The following is a 26,628-nucleotide window of genomic DNA, read 5'->3' as shown; positions in this document are numbered from 1 at the left end:
AAATTTTACGCCTGATTCATATACTCGATAATTATTTAATATGCAGTATATATAGAAAAAATCATTTAAAAAACTTGAATCAAGATTGTAAAACATTATAGTGTAAAAAAAAGCGAATAGGTTGATACACTTGTTCAATGTTCATACACATCGATTGCATGCAAATAAAGGTCTGACCACAAATGGGTCAGAAGTGTTAGGTTAGATTGACTTTGATGAGTGGTCAAAGTTCCATCGACATTTACTGTAGGAGATATTGTTGTGTTTGAATCAATATTTTTACAGATTTTTGGTACCAATAGCAATTTAACCGCTTCACATTTCTGGGTAAAAATGACGCCTCTACCATATAATGTAACAGGCTTCTTCGGGACGATCTTAAAGAGTAGAATAATAAATTTCGAGGTTATCGATTCTCGAATCAAAGTATATCGTTGTATCCATCACGCGTCAAGTAGCTCTTGACGAAACGTAAAAGATACTTGTTTTAATAAGAGATTTATTTCAGTATTAAAAACCCGCGGACTTAGAGAAGATGACAAAATTTCAACGAGTTTCAAAACGCGCGTCGATTAGGAAAGGGACTCGTTTCGTTGTGATTACAGAAAAAAAAAATGCTGCAGTTGTAAACGATAAGTACGCGAAAAAACTATGGAGATAATCAGGATATAGCTTCGGCCATGATAAAAAAAAATAAAGACGAAGGTTTTTTGCAGGAAGACGTATCGCAGATTATAAGAAAAATTACTTGGATTATAACGGAAATTTATAACACGTCGCATTTTCTAATCGGCCTCGTGATCGACCTGATAATAATAATAATAAACGAGAAGGAAAGATCGTGGTAAACCATAATTTAAAAACATGTAAAATATTTACAAATCCACACTACACGCGTTCATTATATTCATATAGCGGTGATTCGCAATATGAGAATTCAATTACGGTACAAGTTGAAATGGGTATTCGTACAGATACTGTAATGGGCAGGGACTGCAGGATCTTCGAGGATATATGAACATGTGTTGAGTATGGACCGTATAACGTACACTTGATCGCAGTAATTCTGAGGAGTGAAATTTTTTCGACGATTCCATTACGTTGGCAATGCAGAATTAACCCGCAGCGCCACCACCGGCCGACCGCGAAACTTTGTAAACAAAACATAACCCATGATCGTTGTATTTTATTTTTGAGTTGGGTTACCTTTGTAAGCATAACCTAATCTATGATTGACGAATTTAGTATTTTTGGATTAGGTTATCTTTGTAGACGTAACCTAACCTATGATCGTCGAATTTTATATTTTTGGGTTGGATTACCTTTGTAAGCATAACTTGACCCATGACCGTCGCATTTTATATTTTTGGGTTAAATTCGATGGTAATGGGTTACGTCACGTTTGCAAAGATTGATCCTGTTTCGAGGCGGGCCGGCGGTGGCGCTGCGATCTGATACGGCATTGCCAACGTAAGCGAGTCTTCGAAAAAATTAACAGTCCCAGAATCACTGTGACCAAGTGTACTCATCTCTCTCTCGTCATCTCGGGGTAAGAAGATGGGAGGACGTTAATCGGTGGTTAAAAAATCAAAGTAAAAACACGAAAAACGAAAAACATAAACCAAGCCAAAACGAGAAGAAAAAATTATCGTTGCAGGTTTTAAGGTGGATGAGTAATCGGCGATGCTTTGAACACGTTTGCAGGGTTATAAACCGAGAGGTGCGTTAAAGAGGTTAACTGTTGTCCCGCTGCTAAAAATATCCCCGGCGTAAAATAACCTCGTATAATGTAACGCAGCGTAAGAATCGCCTCGCGTACACCGTGCAATCGTGTAATCGTAATATCGTGTGTGTACATATATACCCACGCATGCATGTACCTACATTATACATGCAGCGTGGAGAATTCGCAAGCTTATTTTTGTGCCTTGAGGCCCCGAGGCGAGGGGACTCAAGAAGAGGGGGTGGACTTGGGCCCGCGGTGCAGTTAGGGCCACGGTGCAACTGCACGCGTCGCGGGTTCAAGCCGATGGGGATTCCGAACTGGTACAACTTGCACGAACAAACCGAGGACTTTCTCATTGTCAGTCGAGTATCGCTGAACGATTGGTGAAAACGGGACCCGCAGCAACGCCACGTTTTATCCTTCAGTGAAGGGGGTTGTTTTTGTTGTTATTATTGTTGCTGTATCCTGCATTACGCGATCTACACTAAGGAGGAAAAAATAACTGTTTGTTATGACAGGACGCTGTCTTTTTTTATTTTATTTTTGTTTTGCAAACTCCTTTGTCCAATCTGAAGCACGAAAATATATTCAAGGTAGACAGAGTCTTGTTCGATTTAAAAAAATGTTAAATAAAAAAGAAAACATTTTATAAATTCACATTGTTAACGATCGTATTAATAAAAAGCAACAACGATTTATTTATGTTCAACGAAGAAAGGAATTGTGATGTTGTTTCAGATTAAATGAGAGTCCGTTCAAGTGCGGTATGGTAATGGAAAAATTTGTTGAATTTTATGAAACTTTAATTTAATTGAAAGAAACTTTTCCCCCGAATGTACAACGAAATCTTGTCCCAAAAATTGTCGCTAATTCATATAATTAATTATATACCTACTGCGGGTACGTGAGACAGAGAATTACCTCCTTTTTAATCTGCACGTTAATCTGTTTGCACATATATTTATAAAGCGCATTATATACGCGATGAAAAAATGAACAACCGTTATCCTGACTGTAATTTTTATTCGCTTATGCGTATACTGTAATATAGTTATTTATCTTGCTAATTAAAGGAAATTAATCGATCCCACTATATCGACCATGTTTCACTTTTTTACAATTCTTATTCTTCTTTTTATCGTCAATCAAGTAAAACAAGTTTATTCATACGTATAGATATATGATCTAACTATCAATGCCCCTGAAGTCCTATATATAATATATATATGTACATAATTCTCTTTTGTTTTTACTTTTTACTTTTCGACCAAAAAATTCTTGAAAAATGCGATCAAGCTTTCGGGCATTGTAAAGAAAGTTTGACGATCAGAAGATTGTCGTTAAAAATAAATATATTCGTTCAGCGACGAATACCATTTTTACATATTTTGATCAAGAAAAATGTTGGCGGTTGAAGTTTTCTTTTTATTTATTTACTTTTTTCAAACGATGGGAGTACCGGATTTCAAGGGTCAATCAATACACGCTCCGAAATTGAACGTAATGATCAAATTTCGTTAGTAAATACTATCGCTCGATCCCTCAACTGTTTCGAAATTAAATATATCTACCAAATGAAAGTTTCTTATTCAGATACCGAAATCTGGCGACAATTTAATAAAGTGAAATCGTCTCAAAGAGTAAAAAATTTCTTTCCTTTGTTCTTTATATTGAAATCGTTTCTAAATTATTCTTTTCTTCACCACTGCAATCAATCAGTTTAACACGTATCTCCATGTTTACTATTAAACGTTAAAATTTCCGGAACGATTTAGGTTCTTGTAGGTATAATCGATATATTTAGTGATTATCTACTCGAGACTCACCAAATTCTCATGAACATTTAATTAGCGTTCCTATTAACACTAATAAATGTACTAAATTTCACAAGATTATCATTTTTATCATCCATAGACGTGTAAAAATTGGAATTCATAATCGAACATTTCCGCTACCAGAAATGCTAAAAATAAAAAAATAAATAAATATTCGACTAACTAAATAAATCTCCTGTTTCTCTTTGTATTGTTGCTCATCTGTTGCACGGCTTCATTTCAATTTCCCTGTCTTTATAGATAATAATGATTTTACACCTTTTGGTTAATATACGTCTAGATATGTTTATATATATATATATATAAACGTTATTTTTTTTTTTCATTCTTGCGAAATAACAGACACATTTATAACTTCGCTCGAGCATGAACTGCAACAGTTTATAAATTCTCCGTGACATTTCCAATTGAGCATGTGATAATAAACGGACGTACACATTATCCATACGTGTCTCGTATACAGACGATTGTATTATATTATACACAAAAATTATACGGTATAATATACGAAAGACCAAGTATATGTGTGCGTGTACGTTGGACACTGACATGAGAAATTTAAATTCGTATAAATAATTATGCGAAACGTGTTTTCAAGTCCTTTATGCGTATATACATGTGTGTGTGTGTGTGTGTGCGTGTTCGTGTGTACATATATATATATAAATACATATAAATATATATATATATATATAAATCGATCGAGCAAACGTAGCTTCGCGATTTCTCCTGATGCGTGAATTCCCCTCCCTATATCTTTGCCACCCTGAGGTCTTGTTATACCTACGTATAATATGTATGCATATAGTTATGCGGTATAGATTATCGTCTCCCCCGCGCGTCGAGACGTTTCTGGCCACCGCGATCGCGATATTCTTGTGCAAGGTGATGGACAGGACTAGAATTAACACCCGGTGTAAAAACAGCTCGTCATACACAATCAACAATATATGTATGCATGCATGTATGTACGTACGAGCGAAGAATTAGGTATACACAGGGTGGCCTATAATTTTTTCGGGAAAATAACTTCATAACATTACCAGATTTTCCAGGACCCAAAAGCCTAGTTTACCCTGACATTTTCCCAGTTCTATACTAAATTACTGAAACCTAAAATCGCTTAGATAATTAACCCTATATTCGTTTCAAATTCAATTCGAAATCGAAAAAAAATATAATGCACGGCAAAAAAAAATAGTCAGTTTAAGCCAATTTGTTTTTCCCAAACGTAAAAAAAGTAAACTTTTCCTACCTCGAGGAAATCGTTTCTAATTGCCACGATATAAAACTGATATTTACAGTTTTTTTTTTCCAACCAAATTAAATATCACCCGACAATTCCAAATTTTCCATTACCCTGACATTTTCCGGTTTTCCAGGTCTGTGGATACCCTGGTATCATTCATACATGACATACGGCACAGCTGCGAATGTTTCGATAAATAAAAAAACCGGGAAGGGTATGGAAGGGGGGGGGGGGGGGGGGGGAGGAAAGAGCAACGAAGTCGAAGAGCGAAGGAAAGGAATGGGAAAATTTTGCATATATTATATATTTTCCGCAAGCGTTGCATCGACGCGAGGAGATGAGAGATCCGTACATCGTATGGCGCACGAAAACACCTGCGGGGCTGGCATGCATCTGTGCATGACGTATGTATAGGTGTATGTACATACATGTATATACATATATATATATATATATATGTATACACTACATATGTATATACATGTATTTACCTGTCAGAGCGTGAGACCGTTGACCCGAAACGCACGTGCTGATATCAGCACGTGCACGACTTAATGCGTGAATGCGTGCGTGAATGCGTGCGTGCGTGCGAAGTGAAACTTGCGCGTTTACACGCAACGGTGTTATAAATAATATATATATATATATATAGGAGGATTAAAGGTAATTGTTACATACGATCAAGGATTCAGAGCTCATCTCGTTTTCTGTGAATCGATTTTCGTAGCACAATCTTTGCTAATTATATTTCCGCATTCTTGCTCTACGCTTTGAATATATCTATACCTACGCTTTGTAATAGAAAAGAAAATCATACGCGCCTTTTGACGCGATTCAATTACTCGGCACTGGTAACGACCAGTAAAAATAATATAACGAGATATAATTTTTATCAACAGTTTACCAAATTTCAATCAATCCTAAATTCGCAAGATAAAGAATTTTTCCAACGATGCATCGTTACAGCAGTAAAGTTACAAACTTCAGACTTATAAATTCCTAAACTTTTTTCCTGACTTTTTTCCTAACCAGACTATAATTATTCACCGCTTACTAAAATCCGAACAAACAATATCGCCAATTTCTGTATAATATCTGATAAAACAAAGCTTCTAATCAATCAATGTATTAAAAAAAAAAAAAAAACATGTTCACGATCTATTTAACCATCACGATGCACCGGAGAACATTGATAAAAATTCTTCTCACAATTTTACTACTTCTCCATAAGTTAACCTATAATTCGTGTTCTTTCTATATACGATAATACCCTCATAAAATTCCCTATCTTTTCCTTGACTTCCCGATTTTCCCCAAATCGGTAACCACTCCGCAGTATACGTATCGCATTACTGCCGTATTTAACCAGGGTAAAATCGATGCTGCAACGTGTACATCGATTATAACCATATGTGTATGCAAGTATGTACCTACGTATTGTATGTATGTATATATATATATATATATAATAACACACACGCACGATATGAACAAGCGGATACACGGCCCATACACACACACACACACACACAAGGCCCAACTGATCAGCGAGGGCAACGAACTCACTGTTCCAGATTCACCAGGAGGCTCCTCATAGCCTAAATTCTAGCCGGATCGGTTCTTGTTCTTAGCCCCGTCGATTGGGCCTCTCGAGTGAGGCCCGAATCTAACAATAAGTCCCTCCTTGATCCTTGCGTTTTTTGTTCTTCTTTCTTTCTTTCCCACCGTTCGTCCATCAATTTCTTTTCTCTTTCATTCTTCATTACTCGGCAAGGATGTATGTCTCGACCCTCTACGCGCATACAAATGATCGAGATCGGATTAAGCATGAAAATGTCACGTAACAGCCGGAACGATTTATTTCTCGATCGCTAATCCCAATAATTTTTAATCAGATTTCTCTTTCAAGTTTCCCCATTGTTTCTCTTATCTCAAATTATTTTTAACCTTGTTATCGTATCGTTCTAGATCATCTATCAGTTCGTCGTCATGCATCGACTATTGTCGGATCTCACCTCTCGTGCAAGCACATTCCATTATGTACACATTTCTACAGGCCGTAAAATAATTTCATACATCAGAAATGATCGTTATCTTTGTTGTTGTTGTTGCACGCTTATGTGGGCCACTATTTTTCCTAGCTTTGTATCATGCCTTCGATCACGATCTGTATCTCTGTCGCACTTCAAGTTTTGTCATATTTCTAAAATCAGAAACCATGCAGCGTATTCGGTGCGAGCACGATTATAAGTATATGTATAGGTATGTATACCCGAACCTACATGCACGCACGTGTGTTAGTTAAGCATGCGAAGGTGTAAAGCGACGTATAAATTTCACGATGCGGAGCCGTATGATTTCGGCCAGTTTTTATTGTCGCGAAATACGGTACATACCGCGTCCATGATGCGTGCAGCGAAAAACGATTTGGGTTGCTCTGTTGTATTATTCATTATACACATATCTATACTTAATGTATACCGAAGCTCTAATTCGTTGAATAAAACAACAAGAGCAACAAATAAATTCCGGATATGTTTTCAAATCAGTAATTCAAAATTCGAAACTTTAATATCAAAATTACTCGTTATACTGCAGTATATAATGTACCAACGTACAATGTACTCGTATAAGATTTCCAAAGATTCTGTGTCAGTGATAAAAAAAAAAATAATAAATCCCTGGTTACAATGCTAGAAACAATTTCATGTCTATTTGTATGTAAATTTTAAATTCTCAACCATTTACAGATTTTCACCGACTGTATCGCTAATCGTTTTTAGGTATATAACATGTACAAATAGCATGGACAAGCACGGATATTTTCACAACAGGGATCCAAACAACAAATAACGATAAGAAACTTTAATCAAACATTAAGTCAAGACGTTACAAAGATACGATTCAGGCTGTCAGTGTAGGTACATGCACAGCGTATCGGACTCGTAATTAGGCCACTTTGCCCGCAACGTTGATGAGGATTCGCGATTTGTATTCCACGGGCGGTCCTAGACGTGTGAGCGTACCTTTTATCGCGAGTGTGTGACTTCCTTGAGCCAACGACTAGTTTTTGACTATCTATCGGGCAGGTAAGTATTCGAATTCTAACGGCCCTGACTGAGTAAACCCCGCGAACAGGAAGGAAGGAACTGATCGGACGGTTAGCGCGGCCCAATTTGGTAACCATAAATACACGAGACAGGACGACGAGCGTGCAGTGCGACCTAAGGAATCACGGAACGATCTCAGGGTGAAGCGCGGGTCTCTAAATTTATTTTTCAAACTTCGTTCTCCGAGCGAAAGATGCGAAAAACGGCTTTAATCGCGCTGCATGCGATCGGTTTATGCTTCGCTGCTTCCATCGGGGAATCCCAAGAATCCCGGACACCGCCGTCGCCCCGTTTCGTCGGAGTATTCGCCAAGGACTACGACCACAGTGAAATAGGTGGATAATTTTCTATCCCGGTAATATGCGTCTAGAGCGTATAATGAATGGTTTTTTTGTGAAAGCGAAATTGCGCCGGCGGATAGGCAACCGAAGTTACGCCTCTGATTACGTTTACTGCGTGTAAGGTGTAACTTCGGTTGCCTATCTGCCGGCGCAACGTAGCTCTCCTTCAAGGGAATAGTATACATATTGTGTAACTAGGAGGCAAAGTCGTTTTTTCGGGACGAGCGTAAGTTTGCAAAATGAGTCGTGGCTGAAATCAAAGAAGAATATTGCAAACACGCGAGGCGAAATGGCAGTTGTCTCCTTGTTGCACACGATTTTTTATGTACCAAGAGTATGTTACGCGTTTTTGAAGCGAAACACGAAATTGAGCTTAGAATAGCGTAATGTCAGATTTGTTCACGACAGCGCGTGCGCGCAGTGCAGAAATTACCACTTTCAACACTCCGAGGACTTAAAAGTGGTCTTTTCAGTACTCCGCGCATGTGCATTCGCAGACTCATTCTGACGATTAGAAACGAGTACTTTCTGCACGGAAAATATGCACGGAAAAACGCGTAAAACATGTTCGCGTTATATAAGGGTTTGTTGTTGTCACATGTTCTTTATTCTATGGGAAAAAAGGTCGCAAAATGGACGCTTGGAAGCCGGATGACACGCAGAATCTTTGGGAACTGAGCGGTCTCTTCGAGGGTGACATCATGGTCCATCCCGAGGGACGGGACATCGCGAAAAACGGACTCCTGGAAGCCGAGGCGCGGTGGCCGCGTGGCGAGATTCCCTACCACATCCACGAGGAGGATTTCGGTGAAAGGCTTATATTACGGTACACCTGTATAATGATAATTGCGCAGTTTCTTAATTATACAAAATCGTAGATAAGGAGGGCGTCGAGGTGATCAAGGGAGCGCTGGCCGAGTATCACGAGAGAACTTGCCTGCGATTCAGACCCTACGAGAAATCCGACGAGGATTACGTGTCGATAAGGGGAACCGAGTCGGGATGCTGGTCGATGGTCGGTCGGCACGGACAGGGGCAAGTCCTAAATGTTAATAACCCGAAATGCGTAAGGCATGGGATCGTGGTCCACGAGTTGATGCACGCGCTCGGTTTCTACCATCAGCAGAGCGCCGCGGACAGGGACGATTGGGTCGAGATACATTGGGATAATATCCAGGAAGGTGTGATCAGAGTTATCCTTTGGAGCGATTGACGCCGGAGATTAATCGCCTCCAAGATCCGAAATGAGATTTTGAAAAAGAGGATGAACGTTTAAACAATCACCGCAGTAGTGTTATTTACACCAATGATGAATGAACGAAACGACATCCGTACTATGCATTAATCGAAATGAATCTCAGCGAATTTTAAGGACACTCAAGCTGGGATAACAACAATTTGAAAAAAGGTTTTACGATTCGATTGGTCGAAGTGTGATCATTTGACTCTGGTGTTTTCAATATTTTAGGGCTTATTTTTTTCGCCACAGATATCGCCAGTTACAAATTTTACAAAAAATCACCTCGACGATAGATGAAAATAGATTTTCGAAAGCACGGTACAACAAATCTTTGTCAACAATTACATTGCCACGTTACGATTATACTATAATCTGAGGTTTCTTGGTTGGTTTTCAGACAATTTGTGGAAATTTGATCGGCGGGTAAAACGAGCCTAAAAACGAAGGTTCATCTTGAATTATTTGATTATGAAACCTTTGTTCAAATTGTTGCCATCTTGGCTTGTGTTATTCGAATTCGATCAGATTCATTTCTATAACATAATATAATGTTGTTTAATCCATGTCCACCATCATTGTCGTAAATAACATTGCTGAAGATTTTTACAACGGTTTCTGTTTTCTCATTTCCTAACTCATGATTCAGACGGTTATACCCATTCATTTTCATCTTGGCATGATAAATTGCGATATAAAAAAGTTTTCTTTCATTAAGGCAAGGAGCACAACTTCAAGAAATACGACAACAAGACAGTAACCGACTTCGGAATCCCCTATGACTACAAGAGCATCATGCACTATAGCTCGCACGCTTTTTCGAAGAACAATCAGCCCACGATCACACCAATAGTAAGAAACTGAAATTGTTACGCGCTTGACGGTAGATCAGGCACACAGTTTGCTTGCAAGAACTATGAATTGCCTACGGTTAGGCACCTCAGGGATGATATTAATTAGATTCTTTTTCGAACAAATTCGAACAAAAATTAAAAATCCATTTTTTCCTTACAGAAGGAGGAGGTAAAGCTTGGCCAGCGCAAGGGATTGACGAAGAAAGATATCGCGAAAATCGACCGCATGTACGAAGAGGAATGCAAAGCGCGCGAGTCTTCGGAGAGTTCAAGCGAATCTGGTAGCACGAGCGAGTCTAGCGAAGAGAAAAATATACTTGGCTGGCTATTCGACTGACTCTTGTGGGCTCTGTAGCTCAAATTAGAGTAATTCTGATGGGCGATTCTTTCATACCGAAAGCAGGAAACATGCGAGAATAACGGAAGACGATAATTTCCACCGATAGTAAAATACCGAGGGCATTGTATTTAGATTTGTGTAAAAAGAAATATAAATATCTTTTAAATCAAATTCGCAATTGACAAATTCGATACATACATCATAAAGAGTCATTTATGCGTTGCTGAACGCAAGACCCGGGTAAGAAAGGGAACTAATTATGCATGCGTCAGGAAGAACGACTGCGTCGGTCGAACCCGGTGTTCCGCAACGAATAAATGACCCTGTAAATTCACTAATGATAATGCTAATTTATGTGTAAGTGTTTATGTATATAATCAATGCGCGAAATTCATATCACATACAGATTACTCCTATCACGATTTTACGGTAATACGAAAAGTATGAAAAATCGGCGTAAAGCTTATTTAATCTTTTCGTCGGCAGAAATTGCTACAGTAACCATGAATTATGTTCTTCTTCAAATTATACTTATTTTTTTTGAGAACGATGGGATAAAAAATAATAAGCACATTATTATGATGTACTTTTTCGCTAAATAAACCTTTCAGCAATTAAAGTATTTCGCCGTAATTAATGCTCGATAACAATCGAAGAAAAGCACCCTTGATCTTGAATTTGAAATGCAATTGAAAATAACTGTAAAAGAAAATAAAAAAAAATTAAAAACTCACTGAAAATAGATCCATGTCGCACAGGTTGGAACGGAAACACAGAACGTCTTAATGATACTTATGATGATGAACGTATTGCAGTTAACCGGTTGGACTCTGCTGGTTGTAATACAGCAGTTGCTTCAACTCACTAACCGCATCTTCAGCGGCCTGCAAACGAGCGGTTCCAATCAGCAATCGATGTATTCTCATCTGATTTTTCTCAAAACAGGTTTATAATTTTCATCGTTTTTCGATAAAGAATCTTTTATGAGGAATCGAAATTAATGTACATTTTGGACAAAAAACGAATTATAAGAACGCAATTGACGGTGAACGAACAGAAAAAGAAAACCAGACAGAGCAGTTGCACGTGAAATTGATTGATTCCTGGAGAATTTAGATAAATTTTTCTCTAAATATAATACTCACGTTACGCACTACTTCTTCGTTGTCTAGTGTCAGACTCTCGAGTAGATTTCTAAGTGGCCTACCCCAGGCCTGCTGTAGTGCCCTGCAGCTGAACCTTCCAAGTAATCTGACCAACGTGCAGCTTCTTGCCCTTAGAACGCTCTGTCTGTGCGTGAGGAGCTTGCTAAGTTGTTCGACTGTAAGTTAGAATTCGATTACTGTTGCGCATTGGGAAAAAAAGTTGGGTAAAATAACTATGTGCTGGATAAGTACCGGGTGTCTTTGTGCGAAGGACGACTCTTTCCACCAACTCGGCGTTTTCAGGCTGACACCTGAGAACGTTGTTGAATATGGCTACAAGGTCGGCAACGACCCTGGACTTCCGTTTCTCCAAAGTGATGAGCTGCTGAAGAAGAGGCATACCGTTCACAATGTAAATAGCATCGCAAAGCTGCGTCAGAAACTGCTCCTGAACGTAAACAAGTCTGCACAGCATCAACATCACACATTCAAGTGCCTGCAGCTCGTCCGCTGACAAAGTGGCAGCTGATCGCGTGTCACCGGTCGGCGAAGGACTCGAGTCTTCTCGGCGTTCCGACATCAAGAGCTTCACTGCATAGACCAGATTTGGGACAACCCTGACGTCCAGATAGACTTGTTTTATTTTATTCAGGCGTTCCGCACTCATCGGAACGACAAAAGGCAGGGACAAGAGGCAGGCGACATATTCGACGACCCGGCATCCTGCGGCTGGGTTTCTTAGAGGCGAAACGAACACGGAAACGCAGTTTTGCTGCAGCAACGACACGACCTCTCCATCCATCACTTCTTCCATTGATCGTTGTAGAAAAGCCACCCACTCCTCATTTTCTATAGGTTGTTCAACCGCCCTGGGATCCCAGTCAGAAAGTCTGACTTGCTTGTTAGCTATATCTTCACTAAATTCTTGATCATAGTCGAAACTCAAACGACTCTGCTTGTAATCACCATCGGCACCGGGCAGTTGTTCAACTGCAGATGTACCTCTGTGGCAAACACTCGCTCCATCACCCCGAGCCTGTGAATTATTGTCCTTAGACGTCCGTCGGGAGGTAGATTTTCCTCTGAATTCGTCCGTCTTCATCGGTTGCGCAGTTTCAAGTGTCCCCGTGATGGAAGCTTGCCTAACGTTAGTGTTAGGGCAATCATTCTGGCACAGCGCGTGATCTGCGGCAAGCAGATCGCTCCGCAAAGATGCCCTTAGGCTCAGATTCCCAAGCAGCACGTCAACACTGGCACTGGAATCCGATCCACTAGGTTCACTGCGACACAAAATTTGACATTGCCGGTTTTGACAATATCCACGTGTAATTGGGTATCGAGGCTGAGAGACGCAAGTCATGTGGCGCTGTTCCCTTAGTTTGCGTTCTTGTTCTTGAATTTTTTGTACTGCTTTTTCCAGAACTCTGTAAAATATCATGAAACTGTGAAACTTGAACCATCAAATTTTAGCTAAACAAATTTTTTCCGCCCAATATGGCTCGAAATATCACAGAAGAAATCCAATATATTGATAAAAAGACATTTCTCAGTTTGAGAAAACCTTGCAAAATTTTCGTATAGTACTTTGTTTATGATAGGTATAAATTTTAGTAAAAAAATCATACTTTGATTGACTAGTGGAACGCATGGCGAGACTTTGAAGCTGTTGTTGTTTAGCTCGTGCTTGACTCGCGGACAAGGGAGTTGTGAACGGTGTTGGAGCAGTTCTACCGACCATCAGGATCCTGTCCTTGACAAATGGGTGATTCAGAAGATCTGGCCAAGTGAGCCTCAGCGAGGGATCTTTTTGAAGCAAACCCTGAATAGGTAAAGACCAAAAACCTCCAGAAATTATAATGAGTTACTAGATAAGAATATTTGGTAACCCAATTTTAAGGTATTAAAAAAATGCTCACCTGCAGAAAGCTTTTGCAGTTTTCTGATATATAGTCTGGCCACTTGACTGCCTCAAATCTTATGAGTCTGACCAAATGTAATATGGAAGTTGTTTGGAAAGGAGGCGTTCCAACCACTAGCTCGTAAACTATGCAGCCAAGGGACCTGTACATCAATAAAAAAAATATAATCCATTGTCCGAGTTTGAAGGTACAAAACTAACTTCTGTTCATTTCCCAATAATTTTTAACAGCATCAGATGTCACTGATATTTGATACGCACCATAAGTCAGCGTTGTGGTCGTATGGACATTCTTCAATTAGCTCTGGAGCCATATAAAGAGGGGTCCCTTTTATCGAAGTGAGAACATGTGTGCCGGTGCTCATGCTTCGAGCAAATCCAAAATCACACAATTTAGCCACACCGTTAGCCTCAAGCAAAACATTTTGGGGTTTCAAATCTCTGAAATAATAATTAGATTTAATAATGCATTGGCGACTAATCCGCAAGATATGTCAAAACTCGTGTCAAGCAACTGTTTCTAAAACACTGAGAAAGAACTCTGGGAGTTGGTAAATTAACATGCGATCGACTCTGTCGCGCCTGCCATAAATGCGAAAAATTTGATCCACAAACCTGTGAAGCACTCTATTTGAATGTAAGTAGTAAAGTGCGGAGACAAGATCGCAGGCAATAACTTGGGCTCTTTCCTCTGACAAGCGGCCAGCTTTTCCTAATATTTCATATAACTCTTTGTCAGCATATTCCGTAATGACAACGATCTAAAGATACATTCATAAAATGGTTTGAAGATCGATAATTGACGTGCGTGTTATAATTCCGAAAGAAGAGTAAATCTCAAAACGGCATGAAAGTCGAGTAACTCACCTCGTTTTCAGTCTCGAAAGAATCTAACATTTGTATGATGTTTGGATGATGGAGGTGACGTTGTATTTCACATTCCTGTCTCAGACTCTTGAGCTCTTTAAGCGAACGACCGCGCTGCATATACAAATTTAATTATAGCGTAAGCTCTGTTGTGTGTGCGTGTGCGCGTGTGTGTAACCGTCAAAACCTATCGGAGCTGAGAATTTGAAAATGGAAACAACGCGCTCACCTTTCTGATAACCTTAAAAGCGACAACTTCACCGTCCGCTCGCTTCTTGGCCTTGTAGACTTGCCCGAAAGATCCTTCGCCGACCTGACCGAGTACCTCGTACTTCTCCATGTCGAATTCGCACGATTGGAGACGTAGTTTACCGTCATTCGAATAACCTCAGACCAGAGAACCTTTTGTACGTGCTCGTGTCAATGTTTCAAACGTCCGAGACGATTCAAAACAACATACAATTCACGTGCCAAGAATTACCCTGATCAATTCCGGTCGAGCGCCGCCATTTTGGCCGCCGTTTTCTGCCGAAGTCTTATAGAGGCGATATGATTGGGTGTAGCGACCACCAAATAATCAATAATCAATTAATGAACAATGATTAATACAATTGGCAGAAAAAACCCATCTCTGCTAATTTTTGATTCAGCTGGATTTTTTTTTTGTTCGACGCAGACAGCCGGTAGCCCTTCGTTGACCGTGAAAATTTCGGCGAATTGATCGAAACATAATTACCACATAGTCCGGATTCCATTGTAACGGTTTTTTCAGTCGTCGAATTTCAATCAACAGATGAATGATTGTCGAAGCATTATTTCATCAGAAAACAGTTATCATTACTGAAAACTCTACTCGGGAGCAATCTCAAGATGACTGAAAGCTTTTAGGCATAATATAAGATACATTGAAACGTTGACTGAAACATTTGACGAACGATAATTTTATACATTCGAAACCGACTAAACAAACTTGCTCTAATTAACTGGCCGAAGAATACACAATCATAGTAACAATGCAAGCACACATTTATCAAGAGTTTGCAAGAATGAGACAGTAAAAGAAAAGCCAAATTAACTATTTTATGTGATATAATTACCTATTATAAATTTAGTAGGAATATACTAACGCAGATTTCTTGATTCACCCCGAAAAATGCGATCTGGATTCCGCAGCGTCGAAGAACAGTCGAAGTGCGTGCGCCGTTCTTTTGATGGTTTGCCTTGAATTCAAATTTCACTCAGAGCTAATTTCAGATCGCATTCTCGATCACGTGAGTCACGTTTATCAAATTGCCGTCACCTGCAGTATAAGGCGCGGATGTTACTGCACATAAAAGCAATGCGGATGTTCTTCAGACTTTATTTTGTATACTGCATTATACCTAGAGTCCTTGGTTTTAAGCGTGCGCCTGATGTTGACAAAAAAAATTTGTTTTCATCAGAGATGTAGGAATGATGTAGGAATGTAGAGATACAATACTAGTTTAAAAAAAAAACTGCTGAATAATAGAGCCAGTGGTCGGTAGCGCAACGACCTCAGAAAAATTTGTAAATACATATAGGTATATTCTAGCTGCATACGGAAGAAAGCGCGGCAACCACATAGCTGAAGCAGAATTTACGAATGATGTTTGAACGGTTTATAGATAGAAGAGAAACACCTCTATGTGTATTACATACATTCAATAAATTTCTTCAAGATACATCTCACAGTTCGCTTGGAATTATTGGCGATAGATTGAGTTGATTAGCAATTACATTGTTGTTTAAAAATCAGAAAAGTTTCATGATCATTTTTATTAATTTATTGTGTATAATTATCTACAATATCGATTTTTCGCGACTCTATAAAATGTATTTTCATTTTAGTTTTTATTCGCGATTCATTCCAGTTCCAACTGGACCATATCGTCTTTCCCAAATCATGCGATGTTTTTGTTTCATTAATGCGTCTCGTGTGTGACCGTATGCACCAAGGTCACCATCTGGAAAAATGATAATAATGTTTACTATGTGTACAGTATCGTGCAGTGGAGATATAGAATCCCTGAAAATCTGAAGAAACCATTCTTCGATATTAGATGTTCAGAGTACAGAAGATTCAACAAGTAAGATAAGTCGGCGCCATACTCAACATACACTTGATAAACCAATTCGTAGAAGCTTCGTTGTACTGATCCCACAGATGCCGACATTTGGCCGTTTGGTCATGTCCTTCATATAAAGTACAATCCTCGAAACGTTGTCTTAGAATATTTATGATATCGCTTTCAACCAGTCTGAAATATGAGAGAGAAACAAAGCCAAGTTTGACAATTGATAGGAAGAAGCTACCCAGAAAGAATGACCAGTAACTCGGTATAATTACTTGTCTCGTTTGAACTGAATGTTTGCTTCGTACGAGCAAACTGGATCATCCATATAACACTCATCAATGGTTGGAACACGGCGAAATTTTTGGTGGTACCAAGGATAATGTTGCTGATTTGGGACAACAATTTTTTCTAAAATTCGTAATCAAGGAATTATCATCGAGATATACATGCTTGAGAAGACACGGGCGGTCGTTCGGAACATCGGCTATTTTCGTATCATAACCTAAAGAAGTGATTAGATAATACCTCGGAAAAAGGTGACAGGTCCGTCAAGAATATTGAATACCGCGTTAGCAAATGCGATGACAATGTTCCGTTCCTCTGCCATATTAGACAATTATTTAATTATTATTTACAACAAACAATGTTCTCAAAATAAGTGCGAGGCAGACGACAGAGAGATTTAGATCCGACTGCAGTGAATCGATGTCAAGTAATCGAGAGGTGTGTCTCTTCCATTTCGACTTGACGTTCGAATTCCAAAATCGAATATCGAGGCTTCTCCATAGTTGCCGTCATCACTGCGGTATAAAACTGAAATCCGCAACGTACGATCCTCCATTTTCAACGCAGTCAGCGCGATGGTGAGTACGGTTAATGTCTGTCGGTGATAAAATAATCCGTTAAAATCTGTGGCATCCTGCATCGCCTGCGTCCAATTAACTCATCGAGTTACTGAGAACAGGTTTCTCTGTAATTGTAGTGCAATACTTTTTTCCTACCGTTAATCCAAAACGACGTAAAAATTTTTCGAAAAATTCGAACCTCGTGTCGCGTCCCTTGGCTCGTCGAGAGTTTTTGGCGTTTTCGATGCAATGCTACTCCTATCAGTGATGATTTAGATTTCAATGTTTATGGTTTAAACTGATTAACCCTGATGATATTATTCTAGGGCGGTCTGAGAATTTTATCCCCTAACAAAACGCCCGTCACACGTGGCCATCTGCAACTTTTAATCTTGTATTTTTCATTCTTTGCCCCCAGTCTCATAGAAAATTCAGCGCGCCCCGACACGGGTCTATGGGGTTCTACCCCAAGAAGAGGTCTCAACGGCATCGTGGAAAAGTAAAGGCCTTCCCCAAGGATGACCCTACCAAGCCCGTTCACCTTACTGCTTTTATAGGCTATAAGGCTGGCATGACCCATGTTGTCCGAGAAGCTGACCGTCCGGGATCAAGTGAGTCGATTACCCTATTTTCAACCTTCCCTAATCATGGAGCAAATTCATAGCCCTCACGCTCTAATCCTGCAACGACATGTTTATTTGCTTTTAACAGAGGTCAACAAGAAGGAAATTGTCGAGGCTGTGACTATTTTGGAAACTCCACCAATGATTGTTGTTGGTGTTGTTGGATACATCGAAACTCCTCATGGTCTTAGGGCTCTGACTACTGTTTGGGCAGAGCATCTCTCAGAAGAATGCCGTCGCCGCTTCTACAAGAATTGGTATGCGATTGATTGTAGACTGAACATTTTGAATTACCAGACCCTTAGATAGCTTGATATATCAAAGTAATGCAAAAAGAAAACATCAAGTCAACACTGTTCTTTTTACTAGTGCAGTATGTAGTTTTAGCTTCTGTGATTAGACGTGCATTATACTCTACTTGCTCTACCCCAGCTCTCCACTCGAAAGATGAGAGTAATATTCGGAATCAGCCGCCTGGCGTAATCCTCATTATGCATGGGGTTGTTCCGAGAAGGTGTCCAGTCTCCTCTCGCTATGATGAGACTGGCTCCGTACAATATGTTTAGGAACCTCGTTGCTGTTGTATAGGTATAAGAGCAAGAAGAAGGCGTTCACCAAGGCATCAAAGAAGTGGCAGGATGATCTTGGTCGCAAATCAATCGAGAAGGATCTTAAGAAGATTGTGAAGTACTGCAAGGTTGTGCGCATCATCGCCCACACTCAGGTAATTTTTCCCTTCACAGTATGGAACATTACTCCAATCTAAATATTTTTGGCCGACGTCATTGCTATTAATTCGTGCAGAAATGCGCTGGATTCTTAGCAAGTGCGGTGCGGAGCTGCTTGATCTCGTGCAGTTTGGTTCTTACCGCGGCGTCGAATATTAACTCTGTCCTCTGCTTTGCAGAGTGTATGGAGGCACGACATATTCCATAAACTCTTTGGAGCCCATTGGGCCGTGACCATTGAGGCAAACCATGTCTGGTACAGTCCTATTGTGATGAATCCTTTTTCTGCTCAGTTCCCAGGACCCTGATTATAATGAATATACCTTTACGTGATAAACAGATGAAGCTGCTGAAGCAACGTCAAAAGAAGGCTCACATCATGGAAATTCAACTGAACGGTGGTACCATCGATCAAAAAGTTCAATGGGCTCGGGAGCATCTCGAGAAACCAGTTCCTGTCAACAATGTCTTTGCCACTGATGAGGTGATCGATGTTATTGGTGTTACGAAGGGCAAAGGATACAAGGGTATGTATCCAAGTTAATATATTCATTCACTATGCTTTAATACTGGCAATGTATAAGCGGGTCGTAATGATGAAAAAACATGATGTGCTTTTCTGATACTATTGAAGATACAATCATGCTGCCTTCCTACTGAAACTCCTGTGGCCACATTTATTTTAGGCTATCTAATTAGCTCAGTCCATGCAATTGATCAAGTCAACGTGGATCTTTATTCATTATGTTTTCAGGTGTTACGTCTCGTTGGCACACGAAAAAGCTTCCTCGTAAGACGCACAAGGGTTTGAGGAAAGTAGCTTGTATCGGTGCCTGGCATCCGAGTCGTGTTTCCTTCACAGTTGCCCGTGCTGGTCAAAAGGGATATCATCATCGTACTGAAATGAACAAGAAAATCTACCGTATCGGACAGGGCATCCACACTAAGGATGGAAAGGTGAATTTATCATATTTAACCAAGTTATGAAGTGTATTCTCCCTTTGCAACAGTGATATTATTTTTCTATTTCACTATTCTATTGAGGTTGTCTATTTTAAATTTTCATTAAATTGGTATTATGGGCTTTATTAACCTTCGTTGGCTCCACAGACAAGTTGTATCCCTATGCTAATTCAGGGTTGTAATTTGTTGAGAATCGTGAGAGCCAAGATAAATGGAAGCTTGATCATAGTACCAGATGCAGAACAAATTTTGCACTTTGGGTCTCCCAATTAAGCTACAAACTTTCACATCTAGAAAATATGGGCTTGCAAATATCTCAGTAAGTGTGCAAAACTAGTGTTCATTTACTCATTTTGAATTTTTTCATCGTTTCATCTAGGTTGTGAAAAACAATGCTTCCACTGAATACGATCTGACTGAGAAAACAATTACTCCAATGGGAGGTTTCCCCCACTACGGTGAAGTCAACAATGACTACGTCATGTTGAAGGGATGCTGCATGGGTCCAAAGAAGCGCATCATTACTCTGCGCAAGGTGTGTATACAAATTGGATTCATTTGCTTAAAATTATAGAGTAAAATACAAAAATACATAAGAAAATTGACAACTGTGATGAATTCCCTATAGAGCCAAATATTCACTATGACACTTACGTGATATTTAATGATAGGCCTGAGATGAATAGACGAATCTGGTCAATTTTCTCACTAAATTATATCCATACATTCAATATTGTATTAATTTCGGTTTGCAGTCACTCCTCGTTCACACCAAACGTGCTGCACTCGAGAAGATCAACTTGAAATTCATCGACACAAGCTCCAAGTTTGGTCACGGACGATTCCAGACTGTAGCAGACAAAACTTCGTTCATGGGTCAGCTCAAGAAGGATCGTATCCGCGAGGAAGCTGCTCAAGCTGCTGCCGCTGCTCCGGCAGCGCCAGCAACGCAGTAATTCAACTTGTATTATTGTTGCTGAAAAGATCAATAAAAACGTCAAAAAATATACCAATCTGTATGAATTATTTATAATTAGTCTTAATTTCAGCTTTCCATTGAGCGTCTCCTATTCACTTTGACGTCTTGGAAATGCATTAACTGGGCTGCGAAAGCGAAATAAACAAACATGCTCCTTCAGCATCCTGTTCGTATTTATAATATATAATTTTGGGAATGAAGCTCAAGTGACTTAATTAATATGAACCAAATACTGAGTTAGTATATATAATTAATATTTGAACGGTGTTACACGCGCTAAAACAAGCGAAAGTTTCGTTGTAAGATTAATTTATCTGTATGAAGTCTGCAATTAGTCAGTTTGTCTAAAGTGCGCGTCCTTTGTTTATCTTCAATGAAAAGCGATGGTATAAGATTAATTTTTAAAAGAATCTTACATTGTCGTATCAAACGTTGAGATGAACGTTGTAGATAAACGAAAATCGGTCAATTCATCGAGAGGAAGAGGCGGTAGACAGAATACTCGAGTTGATCGCGGACTTGAAATATTTCCGAAATATCGTAAGTCTTTTTACAATCTACACAAGAAAGTATAAAAAATAATTATTGCAAACTTGATATCCTTTCAGATCCTTTTCAAATACGTATATGTACGTAAAACATATATTTGCGTTTTTAGAGCTTTATGGAGCTTCACAACAACCTGTGCTACGATCAAATGGATTCAATGCTGTAAACACTAAAATGGCTGCATTGAAAACACCGGCCAAAAATAATCGTAAATCAAGTACATCTTCCTCGTCTGTCACTCGCAGCAGCCAGCGAAAGATTTCGACGTAAATAGAATTCATGCACGGAGATCCAGTTGTAATAATATCACTGATAGATGGTGACCAGTTTTCTTGAACATTTACAGACCTTATAATACCGGCGTCACTGGAAGCTCGTCAACACCTACGACAGGAGCAGGTTCACCATTTGTTATCGGTATATCGTCAGTCTACGCACAACATGATTCTTCTGGAATTTATTTACTTTTCATACATGAATCTTTCTTAACAGCGATCACTGAAGGCCGTGGAGACGCCAGGGGGGAAGTGGGTATTGCTGTGGTAAACGTGCAGCACCCACATCTAATTCTTTCCCAGATCAGCGATCGTCATGCCTATATGAAAACCTTGACAAAAGTTCTCCTCTTCAAACCGATCGAAGTAAATTTTACGTTTGCTATGAGAATAATATGTCAAAATTTTCCAAGCATCATGCAGCGCAATATGCCTCACAGATTATCATGCCGGATACAATGATTAGGAAGAGCGGGACTGGTGGAAATCTCTACGAGTGTATAAGGGATAAGTTTCCCGGACTCAATATCGCTGCTGTTTCTCGACAGCATTTCAGTAATACAGACGGCTTGGATCGCATAAGAACATTATGTGCCCCCGAATATTCTTCCGTGGAAATATACGTGAAGCAGAAGTTTGTAGATTATAAATTTTTGGTTATAATATTCCTGCCATTTCTCATTGTTCTTAACGTCATTTTTACAGATTCTATGCCCTTGCAGCCGCTGGTGCTTTGCTAAAGTATATAGAGTACACGCAGAATATTTTATACGTGGAGAAGTCAATGTACGTCGAGTTTCAGAGTTCTCAAGATACAACTGTTATCGGTATTTGAAACAAATTTGCCCTAAACTCAGTGCATGTGTGCGCATAGCTCACCTCAGGAAATCCTTACGTTATTGCTGTGAAATATCTATATGTGTATTATTTATACATGTTACTCATCCTTCAGATATAGACATAGACAGTGCTCAGAACTTGGAACTAGTAACATATGATAAAAATTTCAACAAATACACGCTGCTGGGTATGATGGACAGATGCTTGACTCCAGGAGGTAAAAGATACCTGCGAGCCTCAATTTTGCAGCCCTCTTGTAATAAGCGTATAATCGAAGATCGCCAAGCTTGTGTCTCTGAACTGGTTGAGGATAATCCGTTAATGATATCTGTACAGGTATAAGCATTTACACGTTTTCTTTTTTACCACCTTGCAACATGTCCGCAGCACTCCTTGTCAATATAATTGTAACAATTATCATCCGCAGTCTCATATAAGAAGATTATGCAACGTTGATCAGCTCCTTGTTGTCGGTCTGAACTCACCACAGAAAGATAATGTAGCAAGTGCGGAAAAATACTTAAACTATGTACTTTCACTAAAAACTACTTTGGAAGTTATTCCTTTGCTGCATACAGCTCTCCGAAATACAAAGGCGAATTTTTTTGGAAAAGTCTTGGAGGTTCGTAGCGTCTTCTTTACGTACTATGGAGTACATCGAATCTTAAGCACACTCAAATTTCCCTACCTGTTTCATTATTGACAAACCAGAATCTGAAAGATAAACGGTATGACTTGATGATGGATAAGATTCTGGAAGTTCTGCAACCTGATGCGCAATATGTGGCAGGTTTCAATACCTCAACCATGCAGCGCTGCTTTGCTCTGAAGAGCGGATTAAATGACATGCTAGATATCGCTCGGCAAGCTTACTGCGAACTCATAGATGACATGAAAGGTTGTACCTTATCTCATGTAGCAGAGGTCTAGTAACTATGTGCCTTCTCTTTGCTGAACGGAAGTATATTATTTTTCCACAGGAATGGTTGAGACTCTGGCTCTGAAGTATAATTTACCATTGATACTAGGATGTAGCGCTTCGCTCGGATATCATATACAGATGGATTCCCCGAAGTATAGACCAATTAAAATCACAAACCTACCACGCATATTTATAGAAGTAAGTAGTTGCATAATTCTGTTTTATAAAGCTTATTACTGACTTTACAACATTCTATTTTTTTCAGGTGCAAAAGCATAAGAATAGTTATCTCATGACAACGGAAGCCTTGCTAGTATTGAGTCAACGATGTAAAGATGCTTGCGAAGAACTCCATCTAATGAGCAATGTGTAAGCTGCTCTATAAACCATGAAAAACGAAATCCAAAAAGTATCAAAATAATCCTTAATGTGCTCATTTTTCCACAGTATGCTGAAAGGAGTCCTTAATGATATCAGAGAACATATCAGTTGTCTGTATCAGCTGAGTAATGACATAGCAGAGCTCGACCTCATAGTCTCACTGGCACGTATAAGCTCACTTTCCAACTATACCAGGCCGTCGTTTGGCTCAAGAACCGAATTGAAAAATTCCATGCATCCGCTGATGGATCTCACTGGTACTGGTGTTCCGGTTCCTAATGATGTGGTATGTTACCAACTAGTAAAATATACCCACTTTCTACCTTGAGCAGCCAGCTGGAAATATCTGCATAATACTTAATCTTCTTTGTCAATTGTAGAATGTGTCACCTACACATAATTTCAATGTAATAACTGGACCTAATATGGGAGGGAAATCAGTTTATTTGAGGCAAATTGTGATGCTACAGATAATGGCACAGGTAATTTATCTCATTCAAACGTGCGATGATGTATGTAATTATTTTTCATAAAGTCTCAAATTCTACATTCTTTGTATGTACGTATCTATATTTGTTACAGATTGGATGTTATGTGCCAGCAGAAATAGCTGAGTTTCGAATAACCGATCGAATCTTTTGCAGACTATGTTTTGAAGATAGCATCGAATGCAATGCATCAAGTTTTGTTCTGGAGGTGAGTGAGTAATTTATAATATAAACTACAGAGTAATAATGAATATACTAAACATTATTAAGTATTTCTAAAAATTATTTTAAATTTCCCTAGATCAAGGAAACGCAGTATATTTTACAAACAGTAACATCCAATTCACTTGTGATAATAGACGAGCTATGCAGAGGAACAACCGTTGAGGAAGGAGAAACTATTGCGTTTGCTATTTGCGAACAACTACTGAATACATCAGCATTTGTGTTCTTCACTACACACTTTCTAAGTTTAACTCTCCTAGCCGAATTATATCCTAATGTCACGAAGTAAATATTAATGCCGAATTTCAGTTTTGTGGTCTAGAACAAGTCTTTAATTGTATATTATATATTGCAGCTACCATTTTGGAACCATGTGCCGGCCTGTGGAAGGCTCTACAGAGCAGAGACTGATTTACACTCACAAACTAAACCCTGGAATCATTTTCGCGAAAAATTATGGGCTGTCATTAGCTGAGACTTCTGGAATTCGTATCTCAATAGTCAAACACGCACGGCTGTTGGTTCAAAAGTCAAGAGAAGGAACTAAAGTAATCAATGATTTAGCAGCTACAATATATTTGTACCATTTTTAGCAATTCAATGATATTGATATAATGTGTTAATATTATTGGATATAATTGACATCATGTTGCAGCCCGTGATACAAAGTCAGCAAATTGTGAATATAGAAGGGAAGATATGCTACGACGAGGTTTCAAAAATCCACCGCCTTATTCAAGATGGCGAGTTCAATGTGAAAACAGTTCTCGAATGTGTTAGAAGACTTGAAAATTCTAACATTTCCGTTTCTGAGCAAGAGAATTCTTCATGCAATGACCAAAATACAGGCTCTGCCCAGAGCTCTATGCTTTCTATTACAGAGAGATATAACAGACTTCGCCAGAAAAGACTTCTAGACACTCCGGCATCAGATGGCGATTTAATGGCCCAGAGATCTTTCGTGGAACCAAAAGCAGGACCAAGTAATATTGTAACGAATACCAATTCACTAGGCCCCTCGCCAAGTAAAAAGTCTCAAGTGATTGAGATGCCTCATTTTGCAATCTGCCTTACGGAAGGAAAAATTGTGACAGATTTTGGAAAACAAGATTTGCGAAGACTGAGGACATATTCCTGGAAAGAAGAATCAAAACCCATCAGACAGATTACTTCATTCCCAAACCCGCAAAATATTGAACCACCTCATTCTCCGGCACCAACAATAAAACTTGATGAAGAACCGTACGAGTTCTCACCTCAAAATTCATACAAAAGTGAAAGTCCGTCAATAATAGACCTAGTATCGCAGTTATCAACCGATACTATTATGGCGAAAATTAGTGCGCGTAGAAAGGAGGCAGAGATATTTAGACAAATCGAGGGCGAGAATTTTCAAGAATTTCAATTTTACAACTCGGTCCTTTCACGAACTGCCAGCTCAGTTACAATTAAAAATATCAAGCATCAGTAGTTACTAAGACCTAATACTTCTCTGTTATTACTGAAATATTTAATTAAATTATAACATGAAGGAACATTATTAGATATTAAACAGGTAAATACTATGAATTTGAATAAATTATTTCTCTCGTCATTTTATTCTGCAAGGTTATTTTGCGTAACCGGCTTTGGGGGTAATAACAGTTTCACGTATTATCAACCAAGCAGCTGTTCACGCCGGTAAAAGTTCTTCATACGTAAAACCTATCGCATGCAAAACGTTGGTAACATAACGTCGTCCTAGTGAAATTGAAAAGTTGAGAAAATCCCGTTCAAGACAGGAAATATCCGTAAGTGGTCGGAGAATTCATACTTCCACTGACGTCGCATGTTACGGCGATGCTCCAAATATTTGATCACGTTGCCCGTAGCTTACGTGGTGTTTTCACCCGGCCGTTGAGACCACAAAGGTATAGATATGTATACATAGAGTGTAAACAACGGTGTACGCGTCCCGTGAACGGCTTCGAATCGGTTCTCTAAAGGACAGCAAATAATAATTCCCCTATGTAATTCTCTCGCCATCTCTGTCGCTCTACCCATCGAATGGCCACGAGAAGGAGAAGAACAGGTAGGCGCGTGCAGCTCCCCC

General features: G+C 39.2%; 5 protein-coding genes and 1 non-coding gene across 10 annotated transcripts; 4 read left to right on the top strand and 2 right to left on the bottom strand.

Annotated features, from left to right (window-relative positions):
* Nucleotides 1-7,741: 7,741 nt before the first annotated feature.
* On the top strand, nt 7,742-10,863 carry LOC124217009 (hatching enzyme 1.2). Its single transcript, XM_046622225.2, has 6 exons — nt 7,742-7,899; nt 8,013-8,255; nt 8,886-9,068; nt 9,140-9,442; nt 10,217-10,350; nt 10,513-10,863. Exons 2-6 carry the CDS (start codon nt 8,114-8,116, stop codon nt 10,687-10,689), a joined length of 939 nt encoding a protein of 312 aa, XP_046478181.1. The 5' UTR covers nt 7,742-7,899; nt 8,013-8,113; the 3' UTR covers nt 10,690-10,863.
* A 5-nt stretch (nt 10,864-10,868) lies between these two features.
* fu (STKc_STK36 domain-containing protein fused) lies at nt 10,869-15,911 on the bottom strand. 5 transcript variants are annotated; one of them, XM_046622199.2, is made up of 10 exons: nt 15,720-15,911; nt 14,852-15,157; nt 14,623-14,736; nt 14,371-14,516; nt 14,017-14,196; nt 13,754-13,898; nt 13,463-13,656; nt 12,090-13,261; nt 11,838-12,013; nt 10,872-11,618 (listed from the first exon to the last, which is right to left on the bottom strand). In XM_046622199.2, the coding sequence occupies exons 2-10, from the start codon at nt 14,960-14,962 to the stop codon at nt 11,508-11,510; spliced, it is 2,349 nt and encodes a 782-aa protein (XP_046478155.1). In that variant the 5' UTR covers nt 14,963-15,157; nt 15,720-15,911; the 3' UTR covers nt 10,872-11,507. The 5 variants fall into 5 exon arrangements, with proteins under 5 accessions (XP_068991450.1, XP_046478155.1, XP_046478154.1 ...); XM_046622198.2 differs by lacking the exon at nt 15,720-15,911 and having other exon boundaries at nt 14,852-15,247; XM_069135348.1 differs by lacking the exon at nt 15,720-15,911 and having other exon boundaries at nt 10,873-11,391; nt 14,852-15,246.
* Nucleotides 15,912-16,404: 493 nt separating this feature from the next.
* Nucleotides 16,405-17,430, bottom strand: ND-PDSW (NADH dehydrogenase (ubiquinone) PDSW subunit). The gene is made up of 4 exons (XM_046620856.2): nt 17,244-17,430; nt 16,991-17,126; nt 16,762-16,901; nt 16,405-16,607 (listed from the first exon to the last, which is right to left on the bottom strand). The coding sequence occupies exons 1-4, from the start codon at nt 17,323-17,325 to the stop codon at nt 16,495-16,497; spliced, it is 471 nt and encodes a 156-aa protein (XP_046476812.1). The 5' UTR covers nt 17,326-17,430; the 3' UTR covers nt 16,405-16,494.
* A 34-nt stretch (nt 17,431-17,464) lies between these two features.
* On the top strand, nt 17,465-20,884 carry RpL3 (ribosomal protein L3). The gene is made up of 8 exons (XM_046620855.2): nt 17,465-17,581; nt 17,982-18,174; nt 18,275-18,443; nt 18,775-18,910; nt 19,255-19,441; nt 19,669-19,871; nt 20,257-20,412; nt 20,633-20,884. Exons 1-8 carry the CDS (start codon nt 17,579-17,581, stop codon nt 20,831-20,833), a joined length of 1,248 nt encoding a protein of 415 aa, XP_046476811.1. The 5' UTR covers nt 17,465-17,578; the 3' UTR covers nt 20,834-20,884.
* On the top strand, nt 17,828-17,903 carry LOC124218340 (small nucleolar RNA U43). Its single transcript, XR_006883041.1, has one exon. It is a non-coding gene; the product is annotated as a small nucleolar RNA U43 (small nucleolar RNA).
* A 389-nt stretch (nt 20,885-21,273) lies between the features above and the next one.
* Nucleotides 21,274-26,078, top strand: LOC124216891 (mutS protein homolog 4). Its single transcript, XM_046621965.2, has 17 exons — nt 21,274-21,396; nt 21,515-21,671; nt 21,752-21,822; nt 21,898-22,046; nt 22,121-22,314; nt 22,386-22,507; nt 22,633-22,856; nt 22,948-23,142; nt 23,232-23,418; nt 23,501-23,640; nt 23,708-23,811; nt 23,890-24,109; nt 24,204-24,305; nt 24,406-24,519; nt 24,613-24,821; nt 24,892-25,084; nt 25,192-26,078. Exons 1-17 carry the CDS (start codon nt 21,294-21,296, stop codon nt 26,005-26,007), a joined length of 3,300 nt encoding a protein of 1,099 aa, XP_046477921.1. The 5' UTR covers nt 21,274-21,293; the 3' UTR covers nt 26,008-26,078.
* Nucleotides 26,079-26,628: the final 550 nt, after the last annotated feature.

Source organism: Neodiprion pinetum, chromosome 4 (assembly GCF_021155775.2).
Source record: "Neodiprion pinetum isolate iyNeoPine1 chromosome 4, iyNeoPine1.2, whole genome shotgun sequence".
Lineage (NCBI taxonomy): Eukaryota > Metazoa > Arthropoda > Insecta > Hymenoptera > Diprionidae > Neodiprion > Neodiprion pinetum.
This window is presented reverse-complemented; position numbering and strand designations above follow the sequence as displayed.

Bases quoted from the DNA above. Each gene is read 5' to 3' on its own strand.
- ND-PDSW (XM_046620856.2), bottom strand. From the start codon at position 17,325: ATGGCAGAGGAACGGAACATTGTCATCGCATTTGCTAACGCGGTATTC. The intron at 17,127-17,243 runs GTATTATCTAAT...TACGAATTTTAG, and splicing joins ACCTGTCACCTTTTTCCGAG to AAAAAATTGTTGTCCCAAAT. The intron at 16,608-16,761 runs GTATGTTGAGTA...TCATTTTTCCAG, and splicing joins TACGAATTGGTTTATCAAGT to ATGGTGACCTTGGTGCATAC.
- fu (XM_046622199.2), bottom strand. From the start codon at position 14,962: ATGGAGAAGTACGAGGTACTCGGTCAGGTCGGCGAAGGATCTTTCGGG. The intron at 14,197-14,370 runs GTTTGTGGATCA...TTATTATTTCAG, and splicing joins TCAAATAGAGTGCTTCACAG to AGATTTGAAACCCCAAAATG. The intron at 13,262-13,462 runs GTATGATTTTTT...GATATTTTACAG, and splicing joins CGTTCCACTAGTCAATCAAA to AGTTCTGGAAAAAGCAGTAC.
- LOC124217009 (XM_046622225.2), top strand. From the start codon at position 8,114: ATGCGAAAAACGGCTTTAATCGCGCTGCATGCGATCGGTTTATGCTTC. The intron at 9,069-9,139 runs GTGAAAGGCTTA...ACAAAATCGTAG, and splicing joins CATCCACGAGGAGGATTTCG to ATAAGGAGGGCGTCGAGGTG. The intron at 10,351-10,512 runs GTAAGAAACTGA...TTTTCCTTACAG, and splicing joins AGCCCACGATCACACCAATA to AAGGAGGAGGTAAAGCTTGG.
- LOC124216891 (XM_046621965.2), top strand. From the start codon at position 21,294: ATGAACGTTGTAGATAAACGAAAATCGGTCAATTCATCGAGAGGAAGA. The intron at 24,110-24,203 runs GTATGTTACCAA...TGTCAATTGTAG, and splicing joins TTCCGGTTCCTAATGATGTG to AATGTGTCACCTACACATAA. The intron at 24,306-24,405 runs GTAATTTATCTC...TATTTGTTACAG, and splicing joins TGCTACAGATAATGGCACAG to ATTGGATGTTATGTGCCAGC.
- RpL3 (XM_046620855.2), top strand. The intron at 18,444-18,774 runs GTATGCGATTGA...GCTGTTGTATAG, and splicing joins CGCCGCTTCTACAAGAATTG to GTATAAGAGCAAGAAGAAGG. The intron at 20,413-20,632 runs GTGTGTATACAA...TTCGGTTTGCAG, and splicing joins GCATCATTACTCTGCGCAAG to TCACTCCTCGTTCACACCAA.